The 13925-nt window shown below is 39.1% G+C and overlaps 2 protein-coding genes across 3 annotated transcripts; both read left to right on the top strand.

The window, feature by feature from the left end:
* Positions 1–1053: 1053 nt before the first annotated feature.
* Positions 1054–3384, top strand: LOC147874961 (uncharacterized). 2 transcript variants are annotated; one of them, XR_015533201.1, is made up of 3 exons: positions 1054–1144; positions 1879–2081; positions 2689–3384. XR_015533201.1 is itself a non-coding variant. In XM_087342030.1 (2 exons), exons 1-2 carry the CDS (start codon positions 1857–1859, stop codon positions 2956–2958), a joined length of 495 nt encoding a protein of 164 aa, XP_087198156.1. In that variant the 5' UTR covers positions 1835–1856; the 3' UTR covers positions 2959–3384. The 2 variants fall into 2 exon arrangements, 1 of the variants encoding a protein (XP_087198156.1); XM_087342030.1 differs by lacking the exon at positions 1054–1144 and having other exon boundaries at positions 1835–2081.
* A 7281-nt stretch (positions 3385–10665) lies between these two features.
* Positions 10666–13152, top strand: LOC147874960 (ribosomal protein S6 kinase alpha-5-like). The gene is made up of 5 exons (XM_087342194.1): positions 10666–10804; positions 11029–11144; positions 11724–11834; positions 12601–12678; positions 12998–13152. The coding sequence occupies exons 1-5, from the start codon at positions 10666–10668 to the stop codon at positions 13094–13096; spliced, it is 543 nt and encodes a 180-aa protein (XP_087198320.1). The 3' UTR covers positions 13097–13152.
* The last annotated feature ends 773 nt before the right edge of the window (positions 13153–13925 follow it).

The following is a 13925-nucleotide window of genomic DNA, read 5'->3' as shown; positions in this document are numbered from 1 at the left end:
ACGCTGTCAGTAGCTCAGAACAGTGATGCGCAACCTGTGTGCCGCGAAATTTCCACCTCATTTTATAATTGTAACCATAATGAGACACGTAATTGTTACTCTTGTTTACTGCTCTGTTTTAATTTTCTTTATTATTATAAACTGTATAACACCCCCCCCCCCCCCCCCGCGATATGCAAAATGGGTTTGGTTGCCACGACATTTAGTGTGCCGCGAGTGTAGACAGGTTGCGAAACACTGCTCTAAACAAAATGGCAGAAGTACTCTAAGGAAGATTTCATTAAAATGGTTTCGTTTTTGCAAGGAATGTGACTTGTACGTGTATGAAATATGTTGCAAATCTCGTAGACATCAGTAGAAATGGTCGTTGCAGGTGCACTGACAAGATGTTGACATGAAAACTTATTTAAATTAATGAATTTTCATGTCTGTCCTTACAAATATCTTTATGAGCGCATACGCGAATTATTTTTTTTTCTGAAATATTCAAAATCGCCACCTTCCACCTTGACACAACTTTACGACTTGGGATGAGCTACAATTACACTGAAGACTATTTCTCATCCTATACACAGAAGCCAATTCCCAAAATATATTTGGGGCTCTCACCTCCATAATGTGACCTCAAATTAAAATAAGGTGAGATTGCTTTGGCATAATAAAATTACCGTTCATGACTTACATACGACTCTGACATAAAAGCTGATGCATTTGGCATGCATCTAATGCACACCCATTTTCAGAAACGTCGACACAGCGTATTTTATTACTCAAGCTTCGTAATTCTGTAACTCTTGAGGTACATTGGAGACAGCCATGTTTCTTCGTGCTGTTGGCCATATTCTGATCCTTATAATTTGAAAACTATGTTATAAATGGATTCTAATATTCTTTCAGGTAATAACAATGACCACAACGACAACCGTCAGCAGCACCAACCTAATCTGAAATTACCAGTTCGGCCGAAGAGACGCCAACGCCGTCAACTTAAGAGCGGAGCGAAAAAGTGCAAAGAAACGGCGAAGGGTCATCCTGTTGCGAAAATACGACGACCGCAGAATGCCTTCATGTTCTTCTCGAATGAGTGGCGTAAGAAGATGGCTATCAAACATCCAGAAGAGAGCAACAAACAGATCAGCGTGAGGTAAGTTGCAATACAAAATGTACTTCAGGGCAATTACTTGTTAATAATTTAATGTGCAGAGCATTCGAAGTTGTCTTCAAAGATATTGGAATTCAGAGGACTTGTAATATCATTGCACGCAAGGTAACGATTATAAACATGGCGCCGGTGCGAACCTGTAAAATTATGTGTGAGATTTCTCGTGTTCAGAACGCGCACTTAGAAATTTGTTCTACCCAAAGAGAAAAGAGACAAACAACATATTTCGTGGTGACGCTTATGATTGTGACTATGATAAACTATGAGCCCTAATAATTGAAAAAAAAGGTTGACTCTTGCAAAATTCAGCACATTAAGTTAAAGGCTAGTTTGATTTTCATTGCTGGATTATAAACCTATATCTACCTAATTATAAACTGAACACAGGACATATGGGACAGAAGTCTAGCCCACAGTAGAGAAGTAGAATTTGTGAGACCGCCCGGAACAATTCTTTCAATGTAAGAATGCAAAAAATCTTAAGTGGGCAGAGACTGCATGATTATAATATACATCATGGAGTTCCTGTCATTGTCAAACAAAATAAGTGCCTAGCAAGTGTGTCATTTGTGGCATTATGCATCAAAATACCTCAAACTGCATAGCAATAAAGCTGTGTAAGATACCCTGGTGACATGTTAGACTCTGGCTACACGCGATCAGAATCAACCGTTTACGGAATGATGTGACCTGAATGTCAGTCTTTCCGTTTTCAGATTATGTCTACAGCCCAAAAGTGGTCCGCAAACAAAAGCGCCTTCGAGAGCAGGCCCGTGGTAAGAAATTGAGACGCCCTAGACGCCAGTCGGAGAACCGACGCCTCACGACGGCGCAGACCAACAGCGCCCGTCCCCTGCCTGCCGAAGAACATCAAAGAGAAGGAAGATTCCCAGGCACACAAGGTGTCGCTTCGTCAGAGGTAAGTCGAAGTCATTACTCTTTGAACGAAATCACTCGCCTGCCCATCTGTCGCTTGCACATGGAGAACAAACGAGTGTGGAAAGTCAGAGGCGAAAAATGACTAGAGTAAACTCTCGATTATCGGGGTTGGTTGGGAAGTTTATCTTCCCCTGTTTGTAAGAACGCATTGCAGTTGAACTTATTTAGCAGATTTCACTGTTTTCCACTCTAAGTTCTAAACATTAATTTATCTGCCCTCTTATTTCTTTAAAAATAAACTGGCTTTTGAAAGCAAAGATATGTCACAAATAGTTTATATTTATAAGAACATTAAATATACACACGTCGCCATTTTTCTTGACCTACGAGAATTACGTCATTTCCTACTTGAGCACAGAAATCTCCTATAATTAAACTTTCATTCCTGTTAGCCATTTCTGTTGGGTTTACATCTAAATCCTCTGTCACACTTTTATCAAATTCGAATTGGGAAGAGTGCATCTGCAAAATATCCACCAGTTAATTTACATCGTAATATTATATCGCACGTTGTATCAATACTTTAAGTTACAGGGGTTTTGTTTCATGGGTTGCAGCCCACTAATCCACCATTTTCTGAATTTCAGGGACAAAACCAAATCGGCGAAAATTCACCGCCTTCTAAGACCCAGGCGAGCACAGCAGGAATTACGGACTCTCTGAGCTTCCTTTGTGAAGTGGCCGGAGGGGCAGAAGACACAAATGTTCCTCTGCCAGGATTTGAACAAGATTTTGATCTGACAGAAATTGACTGTTTCTCTAACGAAGGATTTTTCGGCGCCACCGAACAACCCGACTGCCAGCTGTCTACTAACAATGAGGTTAGTGTCAACTCTGCTTTGGATTACAACAATTAACGTGTGCCAACATAGATTCGTGAAAGTATTTGACCTATTTCCAGCCCTCTCTCCGACTCGTAAATTCATTAATATATTAAAACACATTGAGTCAAAAGCAGGGAAGATTAGAAAGTTGAGGTTTGGTGGCACACACTTTGATGATGCAGCATTGTCACAACTAGCAGAAGTACCAGAACTACATCTTGAAACACTACATCTTCAGTCTTGCCAACAGCTCAACAATTCAGGCATACTCAGACTCACAGAGTACCAACAGAGTCTCACTGAATTAGATTTAAGTAATTGTTCATGCATTGGTGATCCTTCTCTCATAGCTATCTGTCATAACCTAAAGAACCTTTTGACGCTCAATATAGACGGATGCTATGCCATAACAAACACAGGCATATCAGAACTCTGTTATCTCAAGAAATTAGTAAATTTAAACCTCTGGCAATGTTATCAGGTATCAAGTGAGAGCAGGTAGAAGAAACAGAGGGTCAAACAGAAGTCACCCCAAAAACTGCTGAATCAGTTTGAAGCCTGTAATTTGCATAAACGTCCACGTAACTAGAATAAGTCCAGTGTCTTTCACCTTGAGTTTCGTCACAAATTCCTTCAAAACCTGCATCCGAAGAGATCGCCTAACGCGAGATATTCGCTGCATCAGTTTCCATTCTTGTTACACATATTTCCAGTTCCTGTTCTGATCCAAATGTTTATTTCCTTTCCAGATTCCAGAAATGGACGATATTCAGTTTGCAACTACTGTGGGAGATATCATGACAAAGCCAATTTAGAATAATTAAAACTTAATAGTTAAATTGTTTTCAGTTAAATATTTAAATTGTTTTTAGAAAATTAGTTAAAGTTTTTTGTTAAATAGTCAAATTATTTATTTTTTAAATAAATGACGCCAAATCCGCCGAAGCCAGAGAGGAGGTTACGTTACAACCGGAATTTCCTATTGGCGCTTCGAGATCTTCCTGTATCCAGGCAAAGACCAGAAAACTTACCAGACCTTCCTGTGGTTCTCAAGGACAACACAAATCAGCAGCACATGGTAAATCAGACATCCTACATCAGATCGTCGTGTGACTCACTTTTTCCTGACTTCATAAGAAGACGCATTTCTGGAGAGCAGCCTCCAGCAGAGAGGAACAATCAACTAAGTAATGCTAAGAGCAGAAGGAATATCATTCATATTGACCTTACGCTGAACGAAAAAGTGCAATTGCAGGAGACATAGAACGCGTGGATACCTAGCAAAAGGAGGCCTGCCTCTGGCAATGAGCAGGAGGCAAAGACTCAGGAGCTGTATAAGAAGGTTCGCAGTGTTCTCAACAACCATCAATGAACCACCACAAGTTCTTAGTTTAATAGTTCAATTGTTTTCGTGTACTATATAGTTAAAAATATGACATAAAAAATGTGTTCGTTAAATTGTTTTTAGTTACATAGTTAAAGTATTGGATAAATAGTTAAAGATTTCTTAGTTATATAGTTGTTAGTTAAACAGTTTTATTATTTATTGTTAAAAAGTTAATTATGTATTTAATAACGTAAAATAAAAAAACATGTTCATAAACTTTCCTTTTGCTGTTTTGGCAAAGAAATATTTGAACTTGTCCCATTCAGTGGACTAGTGGTTAATGTGCTCAACACTTTTAAGGGGTGATAAAAATCTACAGCACAACTTCCATCAGAGAGGCACATAAAAAAGCGAAACGAGCATGAACGACATTTTCGTAAACAAAATTCGACGGCCATTTCTCACCCGTATATCTCCTGATTCTCTACTAGATGGCTCTAGCAGTCAAATATCAGGACTGATTAGAAATTGTGCAGAGGCAGCGGCTGGTCACTCACTACTGACAAATTCTCTCTTCGAAAAGACCTGGCAGAGAGAATATTTTAACTTGGTATCGCAATACACGAGTACGTGTACTGAAACATTTGGCAATAATATTCCCAGAGTCAAATGAAAACCGTAAAATTTTTCTAAAAATCAATTTATTGAATGAAAGCGGTACACAACTATATCATTTTTCTACATAGTCTCCATTTCGTTCAATACAGGCCCTCCAGCGTTTACGAAGTGTATGGATTCCTCTAGAAAAGAATTCTTGTGGTTGTCTGCGCAACCACTCATGCACCGCCTGCTGTACCTCTTCGTCAGAGCGGAACTTCTTTCCTCCCATCGCCTCTTTGAGTGGCCCAAACATGTGGTAATCACTTGGGGCTAGGTCTGCTGCAATAGACTCAGGGGTCACAACTCTGTGCGCCTGACCCGAGGGAGGAGAGTCTGCCACAGACGTCACACCATTTCTGAATTTCCTACTCCACTCGTAAACTTGCTGTTGTGACAAGCATGCATCACCATACTGAACCTTCATCCGTCGATGAACTTCAATCGGTTTCACACCTTCAATGATCAAAAAACGAATTGCTGAACATTGTTCTTCTTTCGTGCATGTAACTAGTGGAGCAGCCATCTTCAAACTGGCACTGTGATGGCGTTCTGTTTGTCTGCATTATACTGCCACCTTATAGGACAATGGCGCGATATTTCGAATTTCTATCTCAGTTTTACGGTTTTCATTTTACTCACCCTCGTGTATATATATCGTGGTATCCCGTGGTGTTAGGATGCAGCGCTATAAATTCACACTCGACATAGTTTTAGACAGATTCCACACAAAAAGAAAGCTGGTTTGAAGAATCACGTCACCAAAGTATTGCAACTTTTCGAATCGCGTCATAAGACAATTTACGTGTTCATCGCACGTAGTTTGAAGACAGAGACACCGTGAAATCTACAGAAACGAAATGTCTGGAAAGTGTCATTCCATTGTAATAACAATTCTCAAATACACGAGCTTATCTAGGTTTATCTGCACATCAGTCCTTAATAGTTTTATACAAATGTCTGACTAGAATCTACTGACGAAGGGAATTCGTGGCGTTCAACAATTTCTGGGGAATGGCCAATTCTTTCCGAAACCTCCCCCACTAGATATGTACGATCATAACCTCTTATTTGAAGTCAATTTATTAACCCCTGTAATTTACTTCGCACTGCAATTAATTCATAAACATAAATTTATATTATCAGAAAGAAAACTTTTTAAAGCTATACACTGAACCCATGTTAGATCCCTTATGCAATTTTTGTTTAAACACACAGAATTTAATTGTGGGTTTACAAATATTATCAGAACAAACAACGATTATTTCTCTAAACAGCATTAGACAACTCATCTTTACAATGGATACGAGTTCTGTTATCTGTGATGCAGACACGACATTTTTAAAAATTATTTTGACAAACACCGTGCTTAAAATGGGTTTAAATAAGAATAAGAAACATAATCATTAAATCCGCAAGTCCACACGACATTAAAACTCGGAAGACCATCAACGACATATTTACTGTCGTCAAAACGTTATATCTCGCAAAGCTCATATTTGGATTTTATACGTCATTTTAGATGCATACATAACCCACGATAATTCCAGGTTGTCTTGGAAAGGAGCTAGGAAAATTCTAGTTAAATACGTACGGGAAGTCAGAGATTAAACATTCTTTGGGACTGCAAAGAGCAAACATGACCTACTCTTCTTTCAGACGTTTAAAACAATTGAGTCTCTCTGCGTTCTTCACACTTTTTGACCGGATATTCTTTGTGATACGTCAGTTATATTTTTGATTCGAAGCTGTGCGAACCGTTAGGATTTCTCACAGTCAATTTCAGATAAAAACTAAATAATAGTGCATTTAAGTTATTTAATCTGTAGTTTTGTTAAAACAGTGTTCAGTGTTAAAATTTGTGAATAGTTAATTAGAACAGCTATGGATATCATGGAACCTGACGTTGGCTGTTATTCAAGTACCGGTATGTAGTTTTCATTTAAATGTATTAATTAGTTTCTAGTTTATAAACGATGATAAATACGATTCTGTGTCTTACTTATTGTGTCGAGAGTTACTAGGAATACCAGGCCTTTCAATTGTTGATTACGGTGAAATTATATTAAACATTTTATTACGCAACTGAATTCTATTTCCGACGTTTAGATTGGTAGATAGGTTCTGACAGATGTTCAAATATGCATTAAGCATGATTTGTGACCAATAATGCACCAGTTATATAATAAATTCTGAGAGAAAATTGTATTAGGTTAAGGTTATGTTTGGCTTCTTCCCTGTGCTTCGTTGCGTCACATTAAAGCAGACACACATAGGTTTTTAGAACTTAACATAAATTAATTAAATTCCCGTGTGAATTGTATATTTTCTTCTGGCGATGATTATCTCAGGGGGAACAATTACTGTGACAGAACACAAACACTCATTCATAAAAACTTCTTGCACGTTAGGAATTTTTAAAAAAAAAGTCTATTTATATCTACCGAAGAAGTATCTGAAGTTCCTCCAAGAAAATATCCAGGTAATACGTAAAATTACGATAGACCGGTTTCTTCCATACATTTACCAATTTGTTATTCACTAATAATCTTATCATCCTAAGTGGCATGGTAAACTAAACTCGCACACAAACAAGTCTTCTGCATTGTTGTTAGTTTTCGCACTAGCATTGAAAAAAATATGGTCATGGCTTCCAAACACCGTAGCCCTAAGGCAATAATGCGGAATTTTCACTGTGGCACCGTCTTACAAGCCCAGAGTTGAATGTGCCATAAACAATGTTACTCTTAAAGGTGCGCGTTTTCATTTTGTAGTAGCCGTGTTAAGAACAAACCCGTGGATGAATATTGCCTCTTTAATAAAATTTACAAACCCCAGTTTTTTCAGAAGGTCACTGCCACGACACAATCATGTCTGTATTCTGATTATATTTAAATAAAATTTTTCTTACCGTGTATTGCATTTAAAGTTAGGTAAACTCTTTAACCAAATGTTCTCATTCCGAAGCAGATAGAATCAACAATCGGAACTAGAATAAAACATATTGCGATGCTATTGAGTTTCTGACAGATTTATACAACAATGTGCACTTTAAAATTGTCTGTGTCCTTAAACATTTCGTTTTAATTCTGTTTTACAAGGAATGAATCAGCATTACCTTTAAACAACACACTGTAAAGACGTGATGTTTGGTATAGACTTTGACATATTACTCTACTGCGTTCAAAGTTTTGTGTTACTCTTATTTTTCAATTGTTGCCTTATAACGATGTTAAATATACGCGTATTTCACTGGCCTGCCCATATACCGGGCATCTCATCGGCATGGCGCCTAAAATTGTCATGATGCCTTTTAGATTTTTTTGCGAGTTTGTATTTCTCGTCTTTTAAAGCAGATCACCTGTCAGATTGCAAGTGTCACTATCCACTTTAAACGGAATACAAATTACAACGAACTGAAAACGGGCATTCATAAGCATTACAAATGTTCGTTCCTTGAGTTCACAACCGCGAGGAAGAACACAGGAACTTCCATCCAGCTGACAAACTAATCTGCATATGTCGGAGTAGCTAAGTTCAAATGGGCTGTTTATGAATAATTATATGCAGAAATTAATATTATCATTTGTAGGATTTGAAGTTTTCACAGTGCTGATTCTGAAGAAAACTGTCTTCTGTGTTGTAGCGCTGTGTAATCTGGTAGATGTTTAGCGACGTTTCAGAGGTCCTTGCTGCCTCCATCGCCCTAATTATGGAGGCAGTAAAGACCTCTGAAACGTCGGTAAACTGCTATCAGAATACACGGCGCTACAACCCTGAAGACAGCCATCTTATAATATTATCATTATTTCACTGCAAGTTCCAGACTTTCAAGAACACCTTTTAGTCTCTCATTTCAGGTTGCACGAAGCTCTTGATGAGTGACTACCGTATTTATCACTCAAGTGACAATGCACTTTAAGCGGCTAAAAAAATAAATAAACACAGGAACGCAGCTGTTCTGCAAATTTACAAATATAATAACATAATTAAACTATATAATAAGGCCTATGTATGGCAAATATTTAACATACTGCATGAGACTGGGGTTAGGACCTTGAGAGGTCGGGAAGGAGACACAACTATCTGAGGAGTAGTTTCCCCCTTGATTATAATAAACACTATTTTCAATAGGCGAATCGCGAGGTTTAAAATGTTAATGCCAGTCTCCGTAGCCACGCGGTCTGAGGCATGGTTCTCGTTGCTGCGACCGTGGGTTCGAGTCCCACCCAAGGCATGGAAGTTTATCCGCGTCCTTTCTCTTCCAGTCTGGTTGACAAAGACTGGCCACGGAGGGCAAGGCGAAACCACCGTGGTATCTTCGTAAGACTAACCCCGTAATGGGGGTGGCGCAGGATTGTAGAATAAAAAAAAGTGTAAATTATTTCAATTAAGCCTGTAGATTAAAGATCGGAACTGAGCTAGCTCAGTCAGTACAGTGACTGACTGCGGACTGGACAACCGGGATTCGATCCCTGACAGGGGCAGGGGATTTTTCCTCTAGCCCCTGCGTCCAGACCGGCTCTTGGGCCCACTTACCACCCAGCCTCCTCTCCAACAGATACCGGGGTACTGAGCACTCACCCCCATCTAGTGCCGAGGTTAAGAAAAAGTAGGAGCTATACCTCGTCTCACCCCACCCAAGCGCCTACATGGCGTTCAGCAGGATAACCTTTTATTTTTATTGTATATTAAAGGTATATTAGCACATGCCACTAATTATGATATTTGTTACAGGATCTCGACATGTCAGCAAAGACGACTTCAAGACCATCAAACTTCTAGGAACAGGAGGTAAGTACAACTTCCTGTTAACAATCGGCCGATTACCCGTGCATTTCTCTGCTTACAAAACACGGACCTGATTTCTGCATCATTAATGCATCTATTAAGTAGGCAGAGAAGAAGATCAGCGTTTTAGAGCGTCCTTCCTAGCCCATGATCAAGTGCAATGCAACTTAATCGGCAGTGAAATAACAAGAAAGACGTGTCTGTGGCCTATTTTCTCTTCGTAATGTTAACGACATTCTAATTTCGCGTTCTGGTTTACACTGTATCGAAATACCGTAACATCGGAATTGATAAACACGAGAGGCAGTTCTTCTTATGCACAATGTCAATTTCCCTTTACTTTAACGAAATCAGAATTAGGGATCTTAAGAATTGTGTAGGCCATATTCTGCCGAACAAAATTCTTCTATTCATGAATGCTAAAAAACGTTAGAAGGTGGATCATTTACCAACTGCCAACATTTATTTGCGGGGACATTTAGAAACGCAAGGTTTCAAACAAGTTAGAATTAATCAAATTATGTTGACAGCTCGCGAATGGGTTCAAGGACCACTCCATGGAGATTCAACACATAAGCACTTTAACGATAAAAGTTGCAATCATGAAAACTCACAGACCTAAACGGTACTTCATCTTGTTTCTGTCACCACGCAGGACACAATAAAATCTAGTAATATCCTGTGAACAAGGGCTTGACCTATCAGAGAGTGCTTTAGAGCTTGTTAAAGAGAAGACGAACCACGTATTTATGAATTTTATATTCATCGCGAAGTTTTGGTATTGGAAAAAAAAAAGGGTAGAGTATCATAATTATTTGAAAGGAGACTTTGCTGATACGACAGCCCGTACCTGTACAGATATCACGATGAAACACAACTGAGATTCTGTTACAGGGTTTGGCGAAGTTTACCTGGCGAGGAAGAAGGACGGAAACGACGCCGGTAAACTTTACGCCATAAAGAACATGAAGACATCACTGAAGAGAAAGGACATCGACCACGCGTGGACGGAGCGTCGCGTGTTTGAGAAAACACGTGACTGTCCGTTCCTAGTGCAACTGCACTACGCGTTTCTGTCGAATGAACGCCTGCATCTCGTAATGGGTGAGTACATCAAACGAAACGTCACCGTAACTAAATATGTAGAGTGCTCATACGTACCCCGTTTGTGGAATAATCCTTCGCTTTCCGTTAAACTATTTCACTTTTTAGTCTTCTGCAGAGCTTCGATTTGTAATTATACTGTTGCCGAATTAAACATACAATACATCAGCATTCAGTGGCCTAAGAGTCCTCACAATAACGCGATTTCGTCTTTATTGTTGCAGATTACGTCGCAGGAAAAGACTTCATAGAACTGCTGGAGCAGAGAGGTAGGCTTACGGAGAATGAAACAAGATTCTTCTCCGCCAAAGTCATCCTGGCCCTCCAGCACCTGCACGAGGTAGGCAACCAGCACTCCCACTGAACAGCATAATAAAGAGGGCGGGGCACAAGACATTAAAAGTAACTGGCTTACTGATTTCAGGGCTATAGAGTTCTCTTCAAATTCCCTTTATTTTTTCACAGTACATCGAATCCTTTGTAACATCTGTGAGAAATATCTAAATTCACAACAAATGGTGATTCCTGAAATTTAGCTTGTTTCTTCTGAAGAATGCTCCCCGGATTAGTAAGCAAGAATTTTGGTTAGTTCTGTCATGTCTGATTATTTAGCCGCCAAGTAATTCTCCGTAACCAGAAAAGTTCATTTTACAACTTTCATATCTCTCAATTCAGTGAAATAGAACATTCATAATAATACTTTGTGTAGTTACGTAATCGAGATTCATAGATAGTGACCTGCTGAAACACGAGAATTAGTTAATTAAAATGCACGGCGTGTAATTAAGATCGATCTACGAAGCCCAATGCCATATAATCTATATACTAACATCCTCGTTAAATCAACTATAAAGAATGCATAAAAATGCTTTTCCTTCTCCCCCAATGCTCTTGAGACGTGTTCATTTGTTTCTTTCAGTTGGGAATCGTACACCGGGACGTGAAGCCGGAGAACATCCTTCTGGACGCCGCGGGCCATGTTGTTCTAACAGATTTCGGCCTGTCGAAGGAGTTTCCGTCTGATCAGGAGGTAAACTTAGTGCCAACTGCTTTATTCTGTCTCTTTAATTCGCTGAGTAAGCTGGAACGTAGCGGATGAGTGGATCTCTCTCCATCAGGGAGTAACTCTCTTTATTTGAGGGAAGAGACTATCAGACTATTAAAAACGGAAATATCTGAAATGTCCGAAATGTGGGCACCCGTATTCAGAGAGTACTTCTCTTGTACTTACATTTAACATGGACATCACGAATTCTCAGATTCTGAGGGTGTCAACTAACAAGCGCAGAATTTATTACCTACAGCATTGCCTGTTGTCTGTAATTTGCTGTTTAAAATTCCACAAATACTTCCACCATTAAGTATCTTATACACTTGCAAAACATTAAACATCTAGATGCATCGTTTTACCAGGTGTTTTGTATGGCTGTGAAACGCGTGTCTTACTTTGAGCAAGGAAATGCTGGGACCTAGAAAACACGTGAAACATTCAGCTCACCGAGTACTACTAAGCGAAAATTTTTCGGAATTACACTGTGCCAGTTAAGTAGGGCGAGAAGCAACGCAAACAAATATTTGACGTTGAAAGTTTTTGGAAAGTAAGAACATGGAAGACCATGAAAAAGACGCGAACACGCATTACGTTGGAGAAACATGTTATGACGTCAGAAGATGAACGGAACTGGGTCTAAAGTGCATCCTCGAAGTTTTCTTTCCTGTACCACAGTTAGGGAATTGTTTATGTGTCTCATTTCATGTCACATGTAACTTATTTAAAATCTTGTTTTTATCAACAGGATAAAAGAACGTACTCCTGCAGCGGTACTCCAGAATATATGGCCCCCGAAGTAATCCGGCGCATGGGACACGACATGGTAAGTGTTTTCTTCCATGAAGATGTGAAAATACTTATTTCGTACTTTCACGTAACTGAGACAGTGGAATAATCTGAAGGTCTGGCACAACAAATATATATTCAATAATGGGGCAAATATTTCTCATATCTCACATTGAAAAAGTAACATTAAAAAGTAAAACATTTATATGTATATCAGCTGCTTATAATTACATAATATATGCATCAGTTACCGAGCGTATATTACAGGAAGCAGAATCCATTTTTTCTGTTTCTGGAGGGTGCAAATAAATGGAAGTGACTGATTAATGCTCTTGTCCTAATTTGAATTGTTGCAGGCAGCTGATTGGTGGAGCCTGGGAGTTGTGGTGTATGAGATGTTGTCGTACTCCAGGCCTTTTGGAGAAAGGAACAACATTCAGACATTATTTAAGTGAGTCTCGTTATTTGCGAAGAGCAATGTTTATTTTCAACAAAGTCCTACACAGATTAGTCTGACCTTAACAGGGGACCAGTTGTTATCCGTTTTAATACCAGTGAAGTTCGCGGATAATTAACTTCATGGAAGAAACCAAAATTCAGACAGAAAACTGCCCGATTACAAAGAGCAAATATTGAACCAAGATTACACCGGGAGTAAATTAAATTTGAGGGACAGGAAAGGAAACGGAAAACAAAGATAAACGTCTCAAGATGTTATTATAGATGAACCATCTTTCTTGCTTCTTGCATAACCCATTTCAGTGGCTTAGATGAAATGAGTCATTTACAGGAAAACTAACAGCAATAAAAAATACTAACAGGGAACATAATGGCAGATTTACAAATTCGATTCTCTTTCAAAGCCGAATTTTGACTCTTCCCAGAGTATTTCCCACCACGTGCGTCGAGCCTCATAGGAAAGTTGCTCATTAGGGACCCGAAATTTCGCCTAGGTGGTGAAGCGAAGGGAGCAGAGGAAATCAGGATCCATCCTTTCTACGCCGTAAATTGTCTTCCCAAATCTGTTACCATAAAATATTGTACAGAAATGCTTCAGTTCTGAACTGTCTTCTTCCTGGACGCAAGAAAGCAAAGTCCCGAAGGATGATCGGATAATTGAGACGACCATCGAAAGAGACGAGGGTAAGGCTCCTGACGCCATGTTCTTCTGCTACTTGTTGCATAGTTTCACGTTTATCTAGACTTTGTAAGACTTTAAATTTGTTCCGCGGGAAAAATAAACTACTTTCTCTTTTCGCTCGACATTTAATTAAAGAAATCGCT

Source organism: Zootermopsis nevadensis, unplaced genomic scaffold (genome assembly GCF_977971745.1).
Source record: "Zootermopsis nevadensis isolate Lab colony 2312 unplaced genomic scaffold, Znev_1.0 Znev_ptg000003l, whole genome shotgun sequence".
NCBI classification, from domain to species: Eukaryota; Metazoa; Arthropoda; class Insecta; order Blattodea; family Termopsidae; genus Zootermopsis; species Zootermopsis nevadensis.
This window is presented reverse-complemented; position numbering and strand designations above follow the sequence as displayed.

Excerpts from the sequence above, each read along its gene's own strand:
- LOC147874960 (XM_087342194.1), top strand. The coding sequence starts at position 10,666 with ATGAAGACATCACTGAAGAGAAAGGACATCGACCACGCGTGGACGGAG. Across the intron at positions 10,805-11,028 it reads ACGCCTGCATCTCGTAATGG|ATTACGTCGCAGGAAAAGAC; the intron begins GTGAGTACATCA and ends TTATTGTTGCAG. Across the intron at positions 12,679-12,997 it reads GGCGCATGGGACACGACATG|GCAGCTGATTGGTGGAGCCT; the intron begins GTAAGTGTTTTC and ends GAATTGTTGCAG.
- LOC147874961 (XM_087342030.1), top strand. The coding sequence starts at position 1,857 with ATGTCAGTCTTTCCGTTTTCAGATTATGTCTACAGCCCAAAAGTGGTC. Across the intron at positions 2,082-2,688 it reads AAGGTGTCGCTTCGTCAGAG|GGACAAAACCAAATCGGCGA; the intron begins GTAAGTCGAAGT and ends TCTGAATTTCAG.